Here is a 23,840-nt window from a genome sequence, read left to right as displayed (position 1 = left end):
GGGGACAAAGGGCAAATAAAACATTTCTCTGGCCTGGTAATATTTACCAGTACAGTACAATTTTACCTCTGATTCATGGTATATTTTTATTTTATTTTATTTTTGTCAGTCACAGGGCTTGAACTCTGGGCCCTGTCCAGCTCTTCAGTTCAAGGCGAGTACTCTACCACTTGAGGCACAGAGCCCCTTCCTCATGGTATATTTTGAAGCAAAGTCATGCTGAAGATGGATAAGTAAGGCAGTCAGTATGGTTTTTACATTGGAATAATAACTGTTTCCAAAATAATCAGAAAGGGGACTTTTTCAAGAAATCCCTGTGTATTCCGCTAATATTCATATCTTCCATGGGGCCTTTCACAAAGCAGTAGTTGGAATTTTGCCATATTGTCATAAAAGTAGATTTAAGCATGATGTAAAGAGAATGGGCCTGGGGGACCCCATCTGGGTTTGGGTTTGGGCTCTGCCACCTCCCTATGGTTTCTCATGTATAAAATCTGGATAATAATGTGTCTGTCGTGGAAGTCTGGAAGGATTAAGAGGGATGGTGGTTATGGAGTGGATGTCTCTTCATTCCCCATTGTTTCTGTCCTCATTGCTGAATCCTAGTTTGTGACAGGTGAAGTAAAACTTTTTTTCTAGATGATTTCATGCTTGGAAATATGTAAGAAATCCTGTGATTCTTTATCTTCTTTCAGCACTTTGTTTGATCAAATTTAGTAATGTTGTTAGTTGAACAAATACACAGTGGTACCTCACTGTGGTCTTGATTAGCAGCTTTCAGGTCACCAGTGTTTGTTGCCATACGTATATTCCTGTTTATTTCCTGCCTATAGTATTATTGGATTGCTTATAATTAGTTTATTAAGGTAATATTAACTGAATTGTACATTTCTTGATAGTAATCCATTATCAGGTATGTAAATACCCAGTCTTTTCTCCCAGGGTTGTCTTTTCATGTACCTAAATTAAGGGTTTTTCCAGGTCAGGTTTGAGTTATTTTTTTTTTTTTTTTGGTTGGTCCTGGGGCTTGAACTCTGGTCCTGAATGCTTGTCCCTAAGCTGCTGCGTGTGTGTGTGTGTGTGTGTGTGTGTGTGTGTGTGTGTGTGTGTGTGTGTGTGTGTGTGTGTGTGTGTGTGTGTGTGTGTGTGTGTGTGTGTGTGTGTGTGTGTGTGTGTGTGTGTGTGTGTGTGTGTGTGTGTGTGTGTGTTCGTGGGGCCTGAACTCTGGGCCTGAGAGCTGTCCCCTCAGCTCTTCAGCTCAAGGCTAGCACTCTACCACTTGAGCCACAACACCACTTCCGGCCTTTTCTGTTTATGTGGTGCTGAGGAATCGAACCTAGGGCCTCATGCATCTGAGGCAAGCACTCTACCACAAAGCCACTTTCCTAGCCCCCTGGAGTTATAATTTGTACAGAATGAGATTCACTTTTGTTAGGTATACAGTCCTGACTTTTGCCACATACACACAGTTTTGGCACCACCACTGTAATCAAGATATAGAATATTTTCATCATGGCAAGAAATTCTCATGGTTACTCCTCTCCCCCAGTATCAACTTCCAGAAACCACTGATCTCTGCTCTGTTTCTGGAGTTGCCAATTTCTTTTTATTGTTGTTGTTGTGCTGGTCCAAAGGCTTGAACTCAGGGCCTAGGTGCTGTCCCTGAGCATTTTCTGCTCTAGGCTAGTGCTTGAGACATAGCTCCACTTCCTAGAGTTACCTAAGAATTGAAAATAGGGAAACAAGGGAAAGAGGGAACAAGTGGGACAGAGGGAACAGTTGATGTTATGCAAAACAAAAGAAATGTACATATCACCCAATGTGGAAGAAAATAACTGTATTGCAAAGCTCATAGAATTCATAAATGTTATAGACCATGATAGACAATTTGCTCCATGAAAGTTAGAATGTGTTTGTGACTTTAACTAAGCATCACTATCCCACAATACTGTGAAATTTGGGAAATTATGTAACCACTTAATCACATTAAAAAAATTGGAAAAAAATTTAAAAAAGAAAAAGAAAAAAATAAAATAGCCTTTTGAAACTGATTCTTTCCCTGAACATAATGCATTTGAGATGCCTTTAACTTGCTGCATCTGTCATCAGACATTATACTGAATTATATTCCATTGTATTATGTACCATGTTTTGTTTGTCTGCTCACCTTCAATAAACATTGTGTACAGTTTTTGGTGACTGTGAATAAGCCTGATACCAACACTTCTATGCAGGATTGTGTGTGGACATACATTTTCATTTGTCTTGGGTAAATACTTAGATATATCCTAAGTCATTTGGTAACTCTATGTTTAGCTATCTAAGATACTGCCAAGGTGTTCTCCAAAGTGGATTACGGTTTTCTGTTCCCACTAGCAATGTACGCAAATTCCTACTGCTTCACATCTACACTACGTAGAACTAGGTATTATGTGGTTTTGTTTGTTGGTGACAAACTATTTTAATAGTTGTTTGATGAAATCCTGGTGTGATCTTGGGCATCATTTCTCTCATCACAGATAACATTGAGCATCTTTCTTTTGTTGCTGGTCCTGGGGTGTGAACTCAGGGCCTGAGTTCTGTCCCTGAGCTTCTCTGTGCTCAAGGCTATAGCTCTACCACTTGAGCCACAGCACCACTTCCAGCCTTTTCTACTTATGTGGTACTGAGGAATCAAACCCAGGGCTTCATGCATGCTAGGCAAGCACTTTACCGTTAAGCCACATCCCCAGCCCTGAGCATCTTTCTTGTGTACTTATTTGACATATTGTTTAGTGAAGTGTCCGTTTAGATCTTTTGTTTGCTTGGGTTAGTTTTTATTTATTTGGATTATTTGTTTTCCTGTCATTTAGTTGAGAATTCTTTATAGAGTCCCAGAGCAGCCCTTTGTGTTTTTCAAATATTTACCCCTAATCTGCAGCCTGTCTTTTCATTGTCTTAGCCATGTCATTGGACTAGTTGTCCTGGGCTCTACCATCCTGAACAATCATTCCTCTCCTTGAACCCTTGCAGCAGGCCTAGTTGTTGTTGCACACTTGATGCTGGGTTCCCAAGTGTTACCCACAGTCATCCTGTATCTCTTGTGAAAATAACAATTCTCCATGGTGTTTACTGTCCTGTTGGGCCTGGACTGATTTGTTCAGACTGTGGAGGAGGGTGCTCACCTCTGTCTTGAACTTTCCAGAGAAAAAATCTCCCATCTTGCTTGCATATTAGAGACCCTTTCTCAGCTTATTAATGGCAGGACACCTGTGCTGAACTACCGGTGACCTGTTCTATTATAGCTGGTTTGTTTTGATTTTCACATTTGGAATGTGAAGTCTACTAAGTTACCGGGAAGGTTAGTACATCTCCTTTCTTGGAAACGTCACTACTGAGCATTTAAAACGCTGCTCTCTGGGCTGGGAAGGTGGCTCAGTGGTAGAGCACTTGCCTTGCATGCATGAGGCCCTGGGTTCGATTCCTCAGCACCACATAAGCAAAAAGAAAAAAAAGCCAGAAGTGGTGCTGTGGCTCAAGTGGTAGAGCTCTAGCCTTGAGCTGAAGAGCTGAGGGATAGTGTTCAGGCCCCACAACCGGACCCCAAAAACAAACAAACAAAAAAAAACACTGCTCTCATTGGACCATTTATTCTAAAGAAAATTGCTTTTAAATGCACCTGGGGTTTTTAGTTTTTACAGTCTATAATTTATGTTAGTCCATAATGAGAATATAATTTTAAGAATATTTCCATAGAGTTTGCATTTCATTATGTAGTGGCAGATTTTTTCCTAATTTGTTTTTGTACTTAATAACATTAAATTGGTTCAATCAAGAGAAAAAAATTAGATTCAAAAATTGGAAAGATGATGTTATTGTTTACAGATGACATAATTACATGGAAAACAAAAGATATCAAATGCATACTAATGATAATTCAACATTTTTTGAGACAACTGTTGTTTCACATGCACTTGTGGCAATAACATGTACACTTTCTCCTAATGATAACATCTTATAAGACAGTCGAATGATATTATAACCAAGAATGAAAATGAGGGCCAGCCTAGAGAAAAAGTTTGTCAGCCCCAACCCCAGCTTTTCAGGTAGCATAAATAGGAGGATCCTAGGATAGCCTGAGCAAAAATATGACATCCTATCCCCCAAATAACTTAAAGTAAAAAGGACTAGGGCCTAGGTACTTAGGAAGAGCCCAGCAACCAGCCCACCATGTTCCAGAGAGAGAGAAAGAAGGAGGAGGAGGAGGAAGAGGAGGAGGAGAATAGCATCTTTTGTACAACAATAACACCATAAAGTAAGCTCAGGTAATAATGATGTGGGTGATTTGTTGCTCCTTTTACAGAGAGGTACTTTTTATAACAAGTAAAATTGTTAAAAACAAGCCAACAATTCAGTAGAGAAATGGAGCAAGGATGGTATGATGCAAAGAAAATGAAAATGTGTAACCTCATTCAGAGTGAGAGACCTACAAAAGAGACATCAAATTCTGTCTGATGATGAGAAATACACAAGCTAACCCCACAACACAGTGTGTTGGAAAAGAAGAAACACGAGCTCTTGTTATCACTGTGTAGCATAAATGATCACAGTGCACATGTAGAATAATTGATCACATTCTTTTGGATCCAAAAGTTTATATCCAAGACTTTATCCTAAAAACAGTCTTACAAATAAAAGCAGTCACATTTACCCAAAGATAAATACTCCCTATCAAATTATTACAAGCAACCTAATGTTAACTAAAGAAATTATGGTATGTTCACATATTGGAATAATAATACTGCAGAGCTATTGAAAGTTATAAGGAAGTTGGGCATTGACAGCTCATGCCTGTAATCTTAGCTATTCAGGAGGCTGAGATCTGAGGATCTATACCAGCGCCAGCAGGAAAAGCTGTGACTCTTTATCTCGAATGAACTTCCAAAAAGGTGGAAGTGGAGCTCTGGTTCAAGTGGTGAGGCACTAGCCTTGAGCAAAAGAAGCTCAGAGACAGTGCCCATGTCCTGAGTTCAAGCCCCAGGACCAGCACACGTGCGCGCGCGTGTTCACACACACACACACACACACACACACTCACACACACACACAGTAGAAAGTAATTTTGTGGGGTTTTGGCAGTACTACCTTTTGAATTCACCCTCAAGATTGCTAGACAGATGCTCTACCAATTGGACCATGCCCCTGGCCCTTTTTTCTTGTTATTTTTCAGGCAGGATCTCTTGTGGGGGTTTTTATTGTTGTTCTTGTTTGTTTTTGCCACAACTAGTCTGAACCACTGTCCTCCGCTTACACTTCTTGCAAAGTTGGAGTGATGTGTGCATGCCATAACTCACAGTTTTATTGAGATGAGAAGTACACCAACTTTTTAACTTGTGACTGACTTCTAACAGCAATCTGCTGGATCTCTGCTTCCTGAGTAGCAGGGATTATAGACATGAGCCACTGCACCCTGCTGAGGTAGTTTCATATAAAGTAATATAGAAAGATATTTAAGATACTCTTTTACTGAAAACAAGATAAGGGGAAATATGTGTAGCCTACTATCTACTGCTTTTAATTACTTTTTTGAGACAGGATCTCACTTTTTAGCCTAGGTTGGCATTGAACTTATGTAGCTCAGGCTGGCCTGGAAGTCAAGTCTCCTGCCATTGCTCCAGGTGCTGAAATTACAAGTGTATTCCACCACACCCAGCTGTATAGGTGTTTGTTTGGTTTTTTAAAATCTGTGTGTGCTAGACCATCTCTTGAAGGACGTGTAATAAATTAGTAACAATGGTTGGATAGAGGCTGGGTGGACTTGGGAAGAAGGAGGGCAGGGTTGAAAGGAACAAGTAAATACACTAATTTTTACTGTATTTTCATATCTTTCATGAGAAAGGATAAGGCATTTTAAAAAAATAAATAATATAAAATATTTTATATACTTAAGAATTTTGAAGCTGGGTGCTGGTAGCTTGCACCTGCAGTCCTAGCTACTCAGGATCTGAGATCTGAGGATCATGGTTCAAAGCTACCCTGGGCAGAAAAGCTTGTGAGACTCTTCTACTCAGAAAAAGCTGGAAGTGGCTCCATGGCCCAAGTGGTAGAGCCATGAGCCATGAGCAAAAGAAGCTTAGGGACATAGCCCAGGCCCTGAGTTCAAGCCCTAGGACTGGCAAAAAGAAAAAGAAAAAAGAATTCTGAAGCTAGACACAGAGGAGGGTGCTCTTTGTTCCCTGAGCATAGACTAAATACCAAGGTGAAGGATGTGTATGAACCTGGAGCCTGGAGAATCTTGATCTGGTTCCTGAGACATATGTGCTTATGGAATCCTGGTCTTCCATCATAAAAAAATGCTAGAGTTTCCCCAAGGCCTGCTTTCTTTCTATGGTAGAGGTATGGCCATTCAGCGAGTAGACATTTGCTGAGGAAGATGTGTAAACAATCCCTGGCAGACACGGAAATATGGAGACAGGGAGAGAGCTGCTCTAGAGCTGGACAACAACCCCACACATCCTTTTCTGTGACCATCTGACATGCCCTGTCTTCTTCTTGCTTCTGGGAGATTCTTGCACCCTTACCGTGCCCTCCCCCAGCCCAGTCCTTAAGCAGAGGACCCCTCTGGCATCTGCTGCTCAGATACCTCATCTGCCTTCTAGAATCTGGGTGCAATCCCCTGAGGCACGCAGCAAACCAGCCATAGTCTCCACCTGTTTGTGACCCAGAGCTGCTCTTCTTGCAACCTGAAGGCTATCAGGTGTTTCCATGGTCCCTGCTCCTCCCTGAGTGTCAGATGTCCTTCCTGGAGCCCTCCTGTCCCTGAGTCAGATGGATGGCCTATTTCCTAGATTCTAAGTCTCGCTTCTCATTTAACCCTCAAGTCCTGTGAATGGCGATAATAGCATTGGTGGTGACTGTAATCTTGCTCACCTTTGAGGAGTCTCTGTCCATCTATCTTCAAATCACAACTGTCATTTAATCCTCACAGTAGACCTGCAGGGCAGATCTGATCTCCAGCTTTCAAATAAGTAAAGTATTTGTACAAAGATTGTTTTTCCAAGCTTTTCGCCGGTGGCTCATGCCTCTAATCCTAATTATTTAGTGGGGCTGAGAACAGGAAGATTGTGGTTGGAGGGCAAGCCCAGGCAGAAAAGTGTGGAAGACTCCTCAATCCATTCTGTGCCTCTCAGCCTAGTTTGTGGGAGGTTGAGATTGAGAGTATCATGACCAGCCCTGGGCAGAAAAGCTTGCAAGTCTGTCTCAGCAGCAGTTGGGGTAGTGGTGTACCCCTGTGATCCCAGCCACAAGAAGCAAAAGAAAAAAGAACTCAATCTAGGCATATACCTGGCCAGGAAGCAAAAGCCTTTCTCTAACCACTTCAGGATTGAGGGCCTTGTGCAGGTTGTAGAGCCTGCCTACTAAGCACAAGGTCCTGGTGCCACCAAAAAAATTAATGATAATAACCAGTGCAAAAAGAGCCAAGGTATAGCTCAGCAGAGGAGTTTCTGCAAACATAAGCCTCTGAGTTCAAACCCCTGGAATGCCAGGAAGGGAAAAAATCCATTTTCCAAGTACTTTCTTTTTTTTTTTTTAACTAAGTTTTTTATTGTGAAAATACTGTACAAAGGGGTTACAGTTACATGAGCAAGGTAATGAGTTCATTTCTTATCCAGCATTGTTTTCCCCTACCATCCCTTTCCTCCCACCTCCTCAGCTACACCCTCCACCCCCCACCCCTCCAAGTACTTTCTTAGACATTATTTAATTGCAGTCTCTGACATCCTTATATAAGCCAGGAAGGTTCATTGACTTACATATACTAACAAGGGTATTGAAGAGCCAGCTGAGAAGTAGTGGCCTTGGGGATAGGTCATATATGGTTGAATCCTGTCTTAATAGATTCTTTATACCTAACTCCCCAGCTGTAAAATGGGAATGATAGCATCCATATAATTTATACAGCTGTTAGGATAATAACAATATTAAATGACTATGGTTCAGAGTAACTTTATGAATTCACAGTGTAATGATTTCCTATTCTGTGACCTGTTCTATCATTTTTTTAAAAAACAAAATTTGTTTTGGAAATGTTTCACAAAAGAGAAGATAATGTAATGAGGGTAGTGTACCCATCAACTATCCAGTGAAGGCCAGCTGTACGCCTTTCCCTTACTAAGCAGCTTTCAAACTAGTGAGGTAGCTACCTAACATCCTTCAAAGAAGACTAATGGGGGTCCATAGATTTAGAGGGCTTCGTTCTAGTTCAGTCTGTCACAGTTATTATACTTAACTGTCATTTGCCGTGACCAGGAACTGTTTCAGCCTGGCTTCTGGGTCCTCCTGGCATGCCTTTGCTGTTTTGGTTTGAGATGTACTAGGCTCATGTTGTATAGGATCAAGTGCTGCTTCAAATTTGGAATTAACCACTTGTCCAAATGTGCTGGGATGTGTCCAGATGTGCTGTGGTGGTCGTTGTGTCTAATCTGGAAAGCAGTTAGGAGATGGGTGTGTAGTTAAAATGTGAAGTTCACACAGATGCATCCAGTTCGTATCAAGACTTCAGAATCTTTACCTAGTTCATCAATCCTGTCTCTGTGTCTCAATCAGAAAATCTCAGCAACATTATGATTCGTTCATCTCACAATGAACATATAAAAGTCCTAGGTTAATAATGATATAATGCAATAGTGCCCTCAATAATATATTATTGGGAACAGTTCAACATTTCTTGGAGGGGACTAGTACCCTTCAAAATCAAACTATACTTTTTCCTATCTTTTTTGTTGTTGTTGTTGGTTGTTGCTAGAGCTGGAGCTTGAACTCAGGCCCTGAACTCAGAGCCTAGGCACTGTCCATGAGATTTTTTTTTTCTCAAGGCTGGTGCTCTACCACTTTGAGCTACAGCTCTACCTTTAGCTTTTTGTGATTAATTGGAGATAAGAGTTTCCCAGCCTTGCCTACCTAGGTTGGCTTCAAACTGTGATCTTCAGATCTTGGCTTTACAGAGTATCTGGGATTATAGGTGTTTGGCACCTGGCTCTATCACTTTGTTTTAATTTAGTAAGCCTGGAGATCTCAGCACAGATAGATAGGATAGAGATAGGATTGTGGTTTGAGGCCAGCAGGGCAAAAAAGTAAGATCCTGTCTCAAGAACAGGTTGGGAATGGTGGCATAAGCCTGTGTACCCAGCTAATTGTGAGGCAGAGATAGGAGGATTTCTGTCCAAGGCTGGCTGGCCTAGGCAAAAGTTCGAGACCCTATCTGAAAAACAAAGTAAAATCCAAGCTTCCAGATCTGGGGACGAGCTTAGCAAGCATAAGGGCCTATGTTCAAGCTCCAAAACTATACCCCCCCCCAAAAAAAAAAAGAGTGAAAGAAAAAAGTGTGCTTACACTTATTTTGATAAATATAGACATACTCCCCTCACTAAGGTGAATATTACTGTTTTCGGCAGACACCCTGTAATGTAAAGCTTATAATTAAGTAAGATCTACTATCTGTACTGAGAAAGACTGATTGCTTCAAATAACTAGCGATGGAGCTTGAACATTTCAGATGCTAGCCCACCTCCATTAGTCTGACTGGCCCACTCTGCCGTTCTACAGATACAGAAGCTGAGACACACATAAGCAAGTGACCCACTCCCAATGACAAAACAAGCGCAAACTTAAAATAAAGTTAAGTCTCCCTTCAGTGTGTTATGGATTTATTTTATGGCAAACTTGGTTTGCTGATCTCCTAAGGAAGTTAAGAAATTAATGAGATAATTATGGGTAAATTCTCCCATGGGTAGAGGAGAGATTCTTTGAGATTCAGCTTAACTCCTTCAGGGGAAATTAGACTAGAGCTTCAGGGCACTAAGAAATGGTTTAAGGATAAATGAAACATCACAGACCCCGCCCCAAAGATCAACACATTGAAGCGGCTTGCAGATGCTCTGAGCTTTAGACAAAGATGCTGTTTTGCTATGCAAGCGACATCTACAAAGAAGATGTGAACGAAAATGGAATTTCCCTGGTGAGCAAACCAGCTGCAAACCACACAGCCTTCTCCCCCGCCTTTTCCTAGAGTAACCCTGGGGTTCTCCTTTGTGCTTGCTTTTTGACAGGTTGATTGACTTATGTGCAGTTTGGGACACTGGAGTTGTCCTTCCCTGTGCAGACTGGAGTGCAGCCTCCATTGGTGTCTCGAGGAGAAGGCTGAATGAGGCAGAGGGGGTGAGTAGAGCTCGGGCATGAGATGAAGGTTGGGGGCAGGGTGGACATTGGTGACCCTGACCTTTCTGTTTGATTTGAGATGGCTTTTTGTTTCTCTTTGCCTCCAAAGTCTTCCAGGGTTGTTTTCCTCCTCCTTCCTTCTTCCCAGATAGAGATGCCTTGGTTCTGCTGCAGAGCCATACCCCAAGCCCACCCTGCCAGGAGGCTAGTGACTCCTTCTTCCCCAGCAGGTGCAATCAGTCAGCATTAGTGACGCCATTGTCCCCACTGTCCACCTTAATTGAAGAGCTGAGAAACAGCTTTGTTAGTGTCCCACAGCCTGGACCTGCATAGCCTGGGATCCTCCTGAGTGACAACTCTGGCATATGGGGGGCAGCCCACAAGCCCCTCCTCTCAGTGGGTCCTGGGCCCTGACAGATGAACGCAGTGAGCAGTGAGGCCCGCAGAACTGCAGCCACACCCTGTGTGCAAGTCTGCATTGTTCCATGTGGGTTATTATTTCCATTGCCCTTGCAGCTCCTGCTGTGTGCAGGCAGGGTGGCAGGGGTAGCACCCGAGATGGCAAGAGCTGCCATTCTCCCATCGCCACTGGCTATGGACCACACAGGCTGGTCCCGGGCCGGCTGCTGGGCTGCTCAGTCCAACCTGAATGTCTGGGCAGAGAAAGGTGTGGTGTTCTATGGATGGACTTCTTTGCTCCCTGGCAGTGTGTCTTGCTGCAGCTTCCTCTCCAGAAAGAGTTGGTAATGAAGCTGAGGAGGCAGGAGGTGGACAGAGAAGGCAGAGTGGGCTGATGATGTGGTTTGGGAATCTGGACAGTCCTGAGGAGCCACGCTGGATCTTGGTTTCCTGGTTTAGACAGGAGTCAACATCTTACTGTAGAGATCAAAATGGAGAGAAGACATCTGAAAAGCCTTGCCTGGTGCCTGGCATATAGTAGGCTATCATTTTTCATAGCAGTAGCAGCACAGATATACTTGTACCAAGTAGTCTCTGTGTGGACCTTGAAAGGGCTATGGCTTGTCACACAGGTTTTAGGGAACATTTGATAGACTGCAAGCCTTCTCAAACTAAAACTTTTGTACCTGAGCTTACTACCTGACCATGAGGGGGGATGGCATGCTGTTTGCTTTACTGTCCGTGGAAGACTCCAGTCACAGAAGCGGTTCACAGGTAGATTTAAATCAGCACACAAAACTGTGGGGTCCAGATTCCAGGTATGTGACGGAATCAGGAAGTTGTTAGTCCAACCTAGGCCCCTCTCTGGTCATTGTTCATGTACCCTCTCTACTCTCTATTTCTGTCCCTGCAAGTGCCCTCATGACCCTCTGGGGCACACATATGCTGGGTTGTTCAGCCAGCCCTCCAGCCCACAGAGGAGTCCCATCCACAGTTGGTCTAGCCAGCAGTCCTGAGTGTTAGCCAGACTCTCCTCGTGTGCCCTGTAGGTTCATTGTGCTTGACTGACTCTCCCTACAGTTCCTTGATAAGGCAGGGCTGGCACAGGCATTCTTATTTGTAAGCTGAGGCTGCCAACCTACAGTTTACAGTTAACTAATTAGTGGAAGAGCCCCAACAAGAAAGCCAAAGCCCAAATTGAAGGCAGTCTCTCCTGCTGTGACGTCACACTGCCCCCTCCAGACTGAGGTATCTGGACACTGAAGGTGGATCCTCTAGCCGAGACTGTCAGTCCCAGAGAAACCTAGAAAAGGAGAGTGTAAGTAGGGGCATATGCTTAGCTATTGAGGGAGTTCCCAGAAAAAACTAATCTAGTCCTTAGTGGGGACACTCATCATCATCTGAGTGTTACCCAGGTACTGATTTGTAACCACTGTGTGACCCTTTTCACAGCAACCCTATGTAGGGCCCCATATCACCCCCATTTCACTGAGAACAGAAGCCCACAGAGGCTAAACCCTTGCCCAAAACCCCCATCTTAGAAAGTGACCAGGCCTGCATTCGAATCCCAGCACTACAGCGTTGACCCTTTGGATTGGGAACTGCAGTGTGTTTTTAGGATGGTTTTTTCCAAGTTTTATCAGAACGTTACATAAAGTTTCGGAGCCCATCTCCACCGGGTTCCAGGTATGAATTTACCTTGTTATGTCCAGCTGGAGATGCGGCTCCATCTGGGAAGCCTGGGATGGAGGGAGCCACCATTTCTCCATTTCTGCCTTTGTTCCTGGCCCTGGCCATCTGGAGTTGCCCCAGGCATCTGCTCTGGAGCCTCACCACCCCTCCCTGTCCCTCCCACCCAGCATGGGGCACCTTTCTGCACTTGGACTCCACCCCCAGCCCCGCCCCCACCCCCAGGGCCTCAGCTCTTTGTCAGCTCAGGTCGCTGGGAGCAGACACCTGTCCTCTGAAGCACGGCCAGGAAACCTTCAATTTCCCAAATGGGTCCATTTGGTTAATTGCACTCATACTCCTTAAGCACCTCTGCCTGTCAGTGAGAAGCTGGGCCTCTTCTCTCCAGAAGCAGCACCACAGGCCACAGCAGATGCACAGTGCAGGCTCAGGACAGACTGCTGCTGCATGTCCATGGCAGCTGGGCTGTGGCACTCATTATGGACTGTCTCTGGCTTCCCTATTTCTCTGCCCTCAAACTGATTTTCTTTCACAGAGGCAGCACCTACCTTTAACCATCTTGTCCTGTGGGATCAGCAGGGCAGGCACGGGGATGTGGTAGCAGTGGAGAAAGCTGGTCCCCTCAGGAGCTCCCGATGTCCAGCTCTTCCTGCTGAAGGGATGCTTTCTCTGCCCTTTCTGCTGACCCATTCCCTTGAGGAGGGTGGGAGTGGAGGCTGGGCTGTTAGGCTTAACACAGTATGTCACCCTCTGAGTTCATGTTTCGAATCAGAGGACCAAATATGGCAAAGCAAAGCCCTTAAGGACATGAAGCCTAAGCTCTGTGTATACCATGGTGCCCATGTCTAGACACCCGGCCACCAGTACTTGGCGACCAGACTTCTAGACAAATGGTACATGTTAAAACTCAGCAAAAAGCCCACCCTGTCTGTTTCCTCCCCAGCACTCTCCCCACCCCCTTTTAGTACCTCCTGTATCCTATAGAAGCAGCCGGCCTGCCTGACAACAGTTGGATGCTGACTGCTGTCTGTATGGCATGTAAATGAAGAAGGCATTTACAGAGGGAGATGGGAGAGGGAAGGAGGGACAGATGCCATCCCCTCCTGCTGCCTCCCTCCTTTCCCCACTTGTTATGGCCGGCAGGAATTTTAAAAATGCACAGGGGTTGTGTGGTCCTTGGACTGGCAGCAGCTAGCAGCTATAGACACTTCATAACTAACCCAGCAAGATGAGGGGGTGGAGGGCTCTGGACGAGTGTGTCGAACAGGAGAGAGGGAGCCCAGAGGTGCTACGCCTGCTCTGGAATCTGCAGGTACCCCTCTTTCTCTCTGGCCAAAGTACAGTGCTTAGGTAGATAACCTTATATTGGCTCTAAGATAAACAGTTTCTTGGCATGAGGCCACTGCTTGGCTACCTGCACAGGTGTTGTCTGCTTTAGAGACCTTTGGAAACCCTGCTTTACCCAAAGCCATGCAGCAGAGTAGTTCACCAGTTGTAGTTAAGGGAGAAAAGCCCAGTAGATTTTGAATGCCAGGTATGTGTGTGCCTGGCCATGGGCTATATGAACGCATGAATCCATTGAACAACTACCACAGCAGCGTTGCCATGAAGAAGTCTATTTTTACATTCTTAAACACCAAAAAACTATAGCTGTGACAGTAAACACATGGCTGGATGGGTCTGTGGCCATACTCACCCTTCATGTGCTAGGGGAAATACATGTCGTTACATGTAACTGAATCTCTGAGTTCAGAGATCACGTCTGGTGCGGTTCCCCTGATCCGAATGGTGTCCCAGGTGGCTCATAGTCCACCAGGACTTAGGAAATCCTGACCTGTACCATCCTTCACCCCTGACACATTCTTACTGAGGGGCTGGAACCAAGGGGACAGCATCTCTTGCCTCATTAATCTCATAATGAGATTTCAGGCCTGAGGTCACCTCTTTCTCCTACTCCACGTTCTCCTATAGTCTCACTTCTTTTTCTTCTCCACCATTGTCAGCCTGTAGTTTCAGAATGTGATATGTCCAAACCAGGCTTGGAATCCCCCTAATAGGGGAGGAATGAATAGCTTACACTGAGGGATATCCTGTGCAGAAGTATCTAGATGGATACGTCCTCAGGTGGACCATAGTAAGGACTCCAAATTGACACTTGGGGACTCACAATGCTGGGCATGGGTGGCTGGACAGGCTGCCACCCATGGAAGAGAGAGAGAGAGACAGAGATAGTGAGACAGGGAGACAGACACAGAGAGAGAGAGAGAGAGAGAGAGAGAGAGAGACAGACAGACAGACAGACAGACAGACAGACAGACAAAGACACAGAGACACAGAGACACAGAGAGAAGGGTTGGCTATTCTAGAGCCAATTTCCTTTTGTATTTTATAACTTACAATGAGATAGCAACTAGATTATTAATGACATGTCATGACACAAGAACTAAACCCTAAGTCTTTTATTCTTTTCTTTTTTTTTCTTTTTTTGTTGGTCCTGGGGCTTGAACTCTGGGCCTTGGCACTGTCCCTCAGCTCTTCAGCTCAAGGCTAGTGCTCTACCACTTGAGCCACAATACCACTTCTGGTTTTCTGGTGGTTAATTGGAGATAAGAGTCTCACCGACTTTCCTTGCCCAGGCTGGCTTTAAACTGTGATCCTCAGATCTCAGTCTCCTGAGTAATAGGATTACAGGCGTGAGCCTTCAGCACCCAGCCTTATTCTTTACTTTTAAACTAACCAATATCAATGTATTAGAGTTAACAAATCTTGGGCTGGGACTGTGGCTTAGTGGTAGAGTGCTTGCCTAGCATGCCTGAAGTCCTGGGTTCAATTCCTCAGTACCACATAAACAGAAAAAGCTAGAAGTATCACTGTGACTCAAGAGTGCTAGCCTTGAGCAAAAGAAGCTCAGGGATAATGCCCAAGCCCTGAGTTCAAGCCCCAGGACTGGCAAAAAAAATAATAATAATAATAAAATAAAATAAAGTTACAAATCTCAAAACTTAATGATTCCCCAAACTCTTGCAAATAATCATTGGTTTGGTCCTGTTAGTAAGTGCTTGATTTAATTCCTTTGATTTGAACCTTTATTTGTAAATATAAGCATTCATTTTCTTTTATGAAGCCCTACAAATTTTTTTCTAACAAGGCCTTCCAAACCATATGTAATGGTTTTTTAATGAATATTTTTAAACAACAGTTTTAATGTGTCATAATACCAGTTTTTTTCAACTTATCTATGTAAAGTTTACCCCTCAATGATTTTTAGCACATGGTATAAAGTGGATTTAGTGCCCAGAATTGGGCAACCATCATCACAGAGAATTGTAGGACATTTCCACTACTGGTCCTTAAATCCTTACAAAACCCATACCATTGGCAGCCCTTTGGTGTCCTCACTAGACCTGTGAACTGCTGATCTACTGTATGTCTGTGGATTTGCCCACTGAGGGCATGTCAGAGAAATGGAATCATGCAAGTTCATGGTATTTTGTGTCTGGCTTCTTTTGCTTAGCAAGATATTTCCAAGGTTTATCCATGTCTCTGGCGTTTGTTCCTCCTTCTGGCTGAATAATATTCCATTGTGTGGAGAGATCCAAATTTACTTATCTGTTCATCTGATGGATGACCAGGTCATGTGTGCTTAACTTTCTGAGGAGCCCTCTGTCTTTTAATACACATTCCAGAGCTCCTTTCTGGCCTCCAGTTTGGTCCCTCCTTTGTACCTTTTCCAACTCTTGAGCCCACCCTTATAGACCTATCACACAAGATTATTCTTGCCGTCCCCCCTCAGCCTTCCTCCCTATGACAGAATGCTGGGAGACAGCTGCTGCCATGTGTGGCACCCTGAACTTTGATGCCTTCTCCCCCAGTGTGGGGGATATCTCCAGCAGTGGAGAAAGGGGAGTGTAAGTTTTGTGAAAGCTCCTTCCTGAGAGAGGAGACAGGAAGTGCTGGAGATCTGGGGCCTTCTCCCTCCTGGTCTGCATAATTCCTCTCAGAGGGGCCTTTTCTTCATCTCTCTTCTCAGGCTTCTTCTGGATATCAGTCTTTCCCTGTTAACTTCTGCTTCCTCTACAACTTGTTTTTCCTACTCATGTTTATATGGGAGGTGACCAATCAAGAGTCTAGCTTGGGGGGGGGGGGAGAAATGGGAAGGGATAGGAAGGGGAAACAAAGGAGGAGGCAACAATGCTTGATAAGAAATGTACTCATTATCTTGCCCATGTAATTGTAACCCCTCTGTAGGGTATTTTCACAATTAAAAAAACAAAGAGTCTAGCTAGTCACTGGCAGGCATGAAAGATATGTCATAGGTGATCATAAGCCTTAGTTGAGCCAGCCCATCAAGTCTAGTTTACACATACACCCCAGTTAGCACATTGAGGCTGCTGCTGAGGAGGGTGTGCTGACTACATCTGAGTCTCTATCCCATGCATGTTTCCTGCCCTCAGAGGGTGGGTAGCAGTGAAGAGGATGTGCATGGCCCAGAACTTCTGCACAGCTGGGTGGTGGGTTATACCATCAGAGATGCCCTTTCCGTCATCCACTGACTGCTGGAGATGGGCAGCAGTGATGTGGCAAGGCCAGGTTGAGGACTGAGGCTGCCTACATGCGTTGGCTTCCTTGAAATGCCAGCCTGGGACGTGGCAGGGTCCTGTTGGCCTTGAGTCAGAGAGGCTTGCATGGAAAAGGATGTAGGTAGGAGGCTGTCTGTCCCAGTGATGTCATGGGGAAAAGCACAAAAACCAAGGTGAAGATTCACAGTGCTTAAAAGATCTGTGGAGACCCACATGGAGGAGAGAGAGGTCTGTGTCTGAGCATCAGGGGTTAACCCAGCCAGTTAAGCCAGGCAGGCAGACACAGGCCTTCACACCCCAGGAGAGCTGTGTTGTGGCGGATGCAGCAGAGGCTGTAGTCCTGCCGGAGTCCCAAGGTGCCCTGTGGGGTACTTTGTGTCCACATGTAGCAGGTGTGTAGTATGAATACTCGATGTCCCCAAATCTTTGTGGCTGTCACCTGGAGTGAAGGGTGTCTTCCTTCCATTCCCCGTTCCCTGGCCTTCCCGCTTTCCCAACTTATTAAAGAGCCAAGTAGCTCAGGTTTCAAACTAGAGATTCATTCTGGGCATTAGGCTGCTTTTCAGCCACTTTGCTAATCCTCAATCCAGCACCTCTCAGCACCTCCCCACAAGGGAGTCAGGACCATCTGATAGCATTTCCTCATCCCATGACCTCTGTGACCTCAGCCATGGCAGGGAGAGGAGGCTGTACCCACCAAGTACCTGAACTGGAGAAACCCAGCCCCTCACTCCTCCCTGGTCTCCCCTGACAAAGGGAGACAGCCAGCAAGCAGATGGAAACCACCCCCGTCTGACCCAGAAATGGGGAGGAGGAGAAGAATCAGTCCCACAGACTAGGTTTGCTTGGCTTTGTGATAATCCTAGAAGATGAGGAGTGATCCCACTACACAGGTAAGGAAGCTGTCACTCAGCCCTGCCAGCTGTAGGACAGTTCTAGAAGCAGGTGGATGAGTGCTTTTCTCTCCACCAAATGTCCCTAGTCTCTGTGTGATGCAGTCACTGCCCCTTGGAGACAGGGGGTGCGAGAGTATGGGGGAGACTGTCTTGCTGGGAAGATGCTAAGACTTGGGTGAAGGGCTATGCGGCAGCAGGTGCTCTTTTAGGACAGAAGCCAGGAGCTCCTCCCACTAATCTTGTGTCTTCCTAAGATCCCTCTGCCTTTCTCCTCCTTGCTTGGTATTCTGTCTCTCTGGGACAGGCAGGTGGTCCTCAGTAGGTGTCACTTTTTTATTTTTATTTTTTATTGTTATTGTGAAGGAGGTGTACAGAGAGGAGTAGGTGGCATTTTGAGTTTTTAGGGAAACTCTGGTGTCAGTGAGCTGAAAGGCGCGGTGCATACTTTCGGGTGGCTGGCTGTTATTTTGGTCTTCCCTTGGAATGAGAGAGGAGGAAGGGAGGTGAAGTGAGGCTCACAGGACTGAGGGAAAGCAGAGGACAGGGCCTCAGGTGGACCCAGGCTGGCCACTTTGCTGGTGGTGGGTCTCATAACCCAAAACAGCTGAGACAGAGCTTCAGGATGAGACATGGGAGACCGGAATAGAGGTGATGCCAATGTTGCTAGGCATCTGAACCCCAAGATTCAGAAAGTCTCCTGTGGTGTAGCAGCCTCAATGGTGGCCTTGATTGACATCAGATTGAAAGCTTGAGAGGCAACAGGAAACAGATTCTGGAAAATAGATGGGCACATCTGAGTTGAGGCATGCTCTGCCTGTAAAGATCCAAGTACTCTCCTCCCTCCTAGCATTACCCATGCCACATGTTACTGTGTCACATGTACTGTGGCATGGCTCAAGAGGTAGAACACTTGCCTAGCAATCCCAAGGCCCAAGTTCAAACCCAGTACTGCTTCCCCCCAAATCTTCAAACTCAGATCGATTAGATGTCATATCATCTGAGAATTAGATCTCTTAAAGGGCCAAATATCTCCTTAGTAACAAGAAATACCTGATAAGATCCCTGTTCCTGCCACCAAGGGTGTTCATTGTGCTTTCTCATGGAAGATGCACACTGAAAAGGAGTCTGATATGGGAGATGGGCATGAGAACAGCTAATCCCAGGGGGAAGCTCCTTACTGCTTACAAAGGGGTGGGGGGAGGCGGTGGCTCGCTGAGGACCATGACAGAGAAGGAAGACAGTGGGGTTCCAGCTTTGGGGGGGCCAGATAGGAACTTGCATGAGCCTGGGGGCTGGCATGGGAACACAGTGCTGCAGATCACCAGGGCTCTCTTTCTGTTCTTCGAGAACATAAGTAAATAGAATGAAGACTGGTATGGTGGGCGCATGCCTATAACCCCATTTACTGTGTGAATATCCTGGGATATTCCTGGCTCCCTCCACTTCTGCCCCTCTTTCTGACTCCTGGACAGATTGATTCCAAGGAGTTGTAATAAACCTTGTGGCACGTTTGCAGCAGAGTGGCTGCGTTTTGCGTTGGCTCTGTGGGCTTTTATTATCTCTCTGTTCTCCCACAATATCCTGTGGCAGTCATGTGTGAATGTGTTCCTTACTTGGTTCTTGTAGTACTATTCTAGTCACTTGATTAGTTTATTCCAAGAGTTTAATTGCTGGCATGTGGTCTTGGAGCTCTATCTATTGGTGGATTCCGAGGTATTAATTCAGTCAGGCACACAGCCCAGGAGAGCAGCAGAACTGTATTATTCATGGCTTTGAAGCATTTCAAACTGAACATACTCCATGCCAAGCTCCTGGGCTCCTTGCACCCCTACAATGACCGGAACTCTCACTCACTCCTTCTGTATTCACACGTGTGTGTGTACGTACATATGCATACTGCTCTTGGGGTTTGAACTCAGGGCCCAGGCACTGTCCCTTAGCTTTGTCGCTCAAGGCTAATGCTCTACCACTTTGAGCCAAACCTCAATTTGTGGCTTTCTGCTAGTTATTTGGAGATAGAGTCTCACAGACTTTCCTGCCTGGGCTGGATTCAAACCTCGATCCTCAGATCTCAGCTTCCTAAGTAGCTAGGATCACAGGCATGAGCCACCAGCACCTGGCCCACCTTATGTTTTTTTGTTGCCCAGTTACCTCTGAAACATAAGCCCCAGGAGAGCAGAGAATGCTGTGTCCGCCCACACTGTCCTGTGACTCAGGGCCCTCACTGGAAGCCTGCTGACTGCTGCCCCAAATCCTTGGCCACTTCCGGCTCCAGGAGCCAGAGCTGCCGGCTGAGTCTTGTCTCGGGCTGTCAGGCTTCTCGCCTGTCACTTCAGACATGTTGTGACCACCAGCACAGCCTGCCTAGAATGGGGCTGCGGGAATGCAGGGGGCTCCCAACAATGACAGCTTGAGAGAGGAGCTGTGGGCATCTTGTCATCTGCCAAGGACAGCTTGTGGAATCAACACCAGGGGCCTCCAGTCTGGGGGAAGAATGCAAACCTGGATGTGACAAGGGAAAAGTAGAAAAGTGGGTGTGGCTAGTGAAGGGTGGTTTTTACACTGCATACCACCCATGCTGATCATGTCTCATAGGTGATGGGGTTGTACCCCATCTCTGAGAGGAATTCCTGCTCTCAGACAGCAGCAGTGTTTACCCAGCTTGCACTGTGCCTGCACCAGCACTTGCTGTGGTGCTTTGTGTAGGACTGGGCACTAACTCCTCCAGTGCTGCTGTTGCCCCCATGTTCACTATGTGCTCAGGACCTTCCACCTCGTAAGCAGGGGTGGCTTCAAACCTGGCCTTCTAGCTGCATGACCAGCCCCTCACAGCTGTCATGTCCAGCTGGTCAGTCATTACTGAATTTACATGTACCCCATCTCACATGCACCCCATTTTGAACCAAACCTCTCACTTGACTCATGAGCATCAAGTTCAGGCAGGTTGCGTAAGTGCATAGGACATCCGTGGGTAAGAAAACAGAGATCCTGTGGTATGGTATTCAAAGTTACAAGGTTAGCCAGGCATGGTGGCTCTTACCTGTAATCCCAGCTCTTAGGAACTTGAAGTAGGAGAATCTAAGGTTCAAAGCCAGCCCAAGTGACATAGTGAGACCTTGTCTAAAAAAAAAAAAGGAAATGATTTACTTACTTTAAAACATTTATTTTTGATTACTAAAATGAAAAAAAATTAATGAAAAATGTACAAAGTTAAATATCCACTGGATGTAGTGGCTCAGCCCTAATCTATTTGGGAGGCAGAGATCAAGGGATCATAGGTTGAGGCCAGGCTGGGAATAAAAAAATGACAAGACCCCATCTCCATGCAGTGTGGTAAGCACCCGTTATCCCAGCTAAAGGGAAAGCACAAGTAGGAAGGCCCAGGAGGGTTCAGGCATACAGCAAGACATCTACCTCAAGAACAACCAACACAAAATAGGAATGGAGATGTGGTTCCTGCATTACAATCCCCAGTACACACACACACACACACACACACACACACACACACACACACACACACACACACACACACACACACACACACACACACACACACACACACACACACACACACACACACACACACACACACACACACACACACACACACACACACACACACACACACACTTCACCTGATTTCATCTCTTCCTAGCATTTGAGAGTCTAGGAATTTGCATGTTTGAATGGGGCCCGAGTGATTCTAAGAAACATTCCCTTTCCTCTCTGAAATACATCTCTCCACAGTGGGATTCTGTATGAAGCAGTGATTCAGTGTGATTCACGATTCAGTGTGGCCAAACAGTTCCTGGTCAGGCGGCTCCACTCTTTCTCTTTTCTCTCCTTGTGCTCAGGTGTAGGGATGGCTGCCCTTTGTGTCCACATTCATCACCCACCTTTCTCATTGTGGCCCTTCATTTTATGAGTATGTTGTAGAGACCAACCTGACACGTTCTTTGTTTAAGGAGACAAAACACATAAACCAAGCCTCTTAAAGGCACACAGTTGAGTGACAGTCCATTCATCATGCACACTATAATCACCTCTGTCTAGTCGCAAAACATCTTCCTCAGCTCCAAGAAATCTAAACCATTAAGCAAAGTCAGCCCCCAGGCCCTTTTACCCGTGGTCACTACCAATCTGGGTGTTCTATGTGTTTGCTTATTCTGGATACTTCTTATACAAAATTTATTCATGGATCATTTAGTATGGGACTTCACTGTACCTGTTTTTCATCGTAGCATATATCAGTGTTTCCTTCCTTTTTTTGTTTTTGTTTTTGTGCTGGTCCTGGGGCTTGAATTCAGGGCCTGTGTTCTGTACCTGAACATCCTTTGCTTAAGGCTAATGCTCTACAACTTGAGCCACAATGCCACTTACAGCTTTTTCTCAGTAGTTTTTTGGAGATAAGATCTCAGCCTCCTGATTACAGGCATGAGCTACTAGTGCCCAGTTTGTTCCCATGCTTTCTATGGCTGAATAATATTGCCTGGTATGTGTACACTGAATGTTTTCCTCCATGCATCTCTGGGTGGACCTTGGGTTTGTTTCTACCTCTTAGCCATTGCAAACGATATTGCTATGAACAGATTGCACAGGTACTTCTCTGAGTAGCTGTTTTTAATCTTTTTATCTCATAGGCATATACCTTCGAGAAGATTAAAGGCTCATATGGCAATTTTATCTTTAACTTTTCAAGGAATGTCCAGACTATATGCTCCCTTTGAAATTAGCACCTTCACTCTGGGACTTTCCTACATATCAAAAATGAGGTTGCTGGGTGCTTTAAAAGGAGTCGGGACACTGGGTTTGTTTCTTAGCTTTTGCCACTAACCAGCAGGGTTAGATAAGTCCCTTTCCCTCCCTGGGCTTATCTGAAAGTAAGAGTATTTTATGAAATGAACTAAGGTTTAATTAATTCTCTTAAGATTTGGTTGGAAAAGTTGCCTCTTTAGGGTAAAGTGGGAGAAAAACCTTGAATCAGCTAGATGTGAATTGTATCCTTTTTCTCTTGAGTTGTTAAATTGTGAGGTAAACATATTCACAATGATTGAGCTTTTTTTTTTCTTTTTTTGCCTGTGTGTTTCTAGTTAATGAATCGCTTTTGGCTTCCTTGTTTCATAACAAAATATCCTTCTCTTTCCCATGATATCCTACTGCTTGGGGGGTCCTAAACAAAATCTGGTAGTCTGGAGCCAAAGCTGGAGCTGTCCCACTGTCCCTCCTGAAGTTGCTGAGCCTTCCCCTAGCTCAGGTTCTGCCCACACAAGGCTTTTGGCTACAGGACCTGTGTCTCACCTTTGGCAATGTGTATACCAAGAGAGGCTTTCCTGGGCAATTTGAGAAACCGTGTAAGAGCCGTCTTAGAAGGTTAGGAAAAAGAAACAAAGATCTCTGTGATGCCTTCTAGCCAAAGCATTCCATTACTGCTCTCTCTCAATCCTTTTCCAGCAGGTTGATTTCCTGGCAAGAGTACATATTAACCTATAGAAAAACTCATCTTCACTGTATGCTGCTCAGACTCACAGTGAGCGCCCTCTTGCTCCACCTGGTGGTTTTCTAAAGGAATATGCACAGGTTAAAAACAAAACACGTGCTCTTACTAACTTAATCATTTGTTCCATTCTTTTTTTCCCCCCCATACATCTATATATCCTTTTATCATGTATTGAGACCTGCTATGTCTTTTGTGCTGTGCTATGATTAACTCAAGGAGTCAAACAACAAACGAGAGAGCAAGAGGGGTAGGTGAATGAAGTACACACACACACATACACACACACACACACACGTAGTGGAGTGGGGGGTATGCATCTGTGCCTATGTGCATACTCATATATATGAGGTTGGGGCTGGTATTAGGCCTTGCTGACAGGGAAGAAACTGCTAAGATGTGAATCAGTATCCCTATATCCGGGCACAGGGAGGCATCTCTGTTGCAGTGATTGGTGGCCTGCTTCCTACTCCAGGTCTCAAGAAGGATGTCCTTGTCCCCAGGAACCGGCTCCTGTGCTTTACCCTTCTAGATGGATGGGAGATGGTGGCTATATACAGGTGACAAGGGACTAAGTTGCTG

General features: G+C 45.2%; 1 protein-coding gene across 5 annotated transcripts in view; it reads left to right on the top strand.

Annotated features, from left to right (window-relative positions):
• Positions 1 to 23,840, top strand: part of Nfasc (neurofascin) — a 163,730-nt gene that overhangs the window by 67,019 nt on the left and 72,871 nt on the right. For 4 of the 5 annotated variants that reach the window (XM_070041712.1, XM_070041708.1, XM_070041713.1 and 1 more), the window contains exon 2: positions 10,089 to 10,197. In XM_070041712.1, the coding sequence (XP_069897813.1) occupies positions 10,089 to 10,197 (109 nt within the window). Of the gene's footprint in view, positions 1 to 10,086; positions 10,198 to 23,840 lie in introns of those variants that run through there. The other variant, XM_070041718.1, reaches the window with a different exon arrangement.

The sequence above is a fragment of the Dipodomys merriami genome, unplaced genomic scaffold (assembly GCF_024711535.1).
Source record: "Dipodomys merriami isolate MVZ:Mamm:240054 unplaced genomic scaffold, mDipMer1.0.p SCAF_31, whole genome shotgun sequence".
Taxonomy (NCBI): Eukaryota; Metazoa; Chordata; class Mammalia; order Rodentia; family Heteromyidae; genus Dipodomys; species Dipodomys merriami.
The sequence above is the reverse complement of the archived record's forward strand: the minus strand, read 5'-3'. Positions and strand labels throughout refer to the sequence as shown.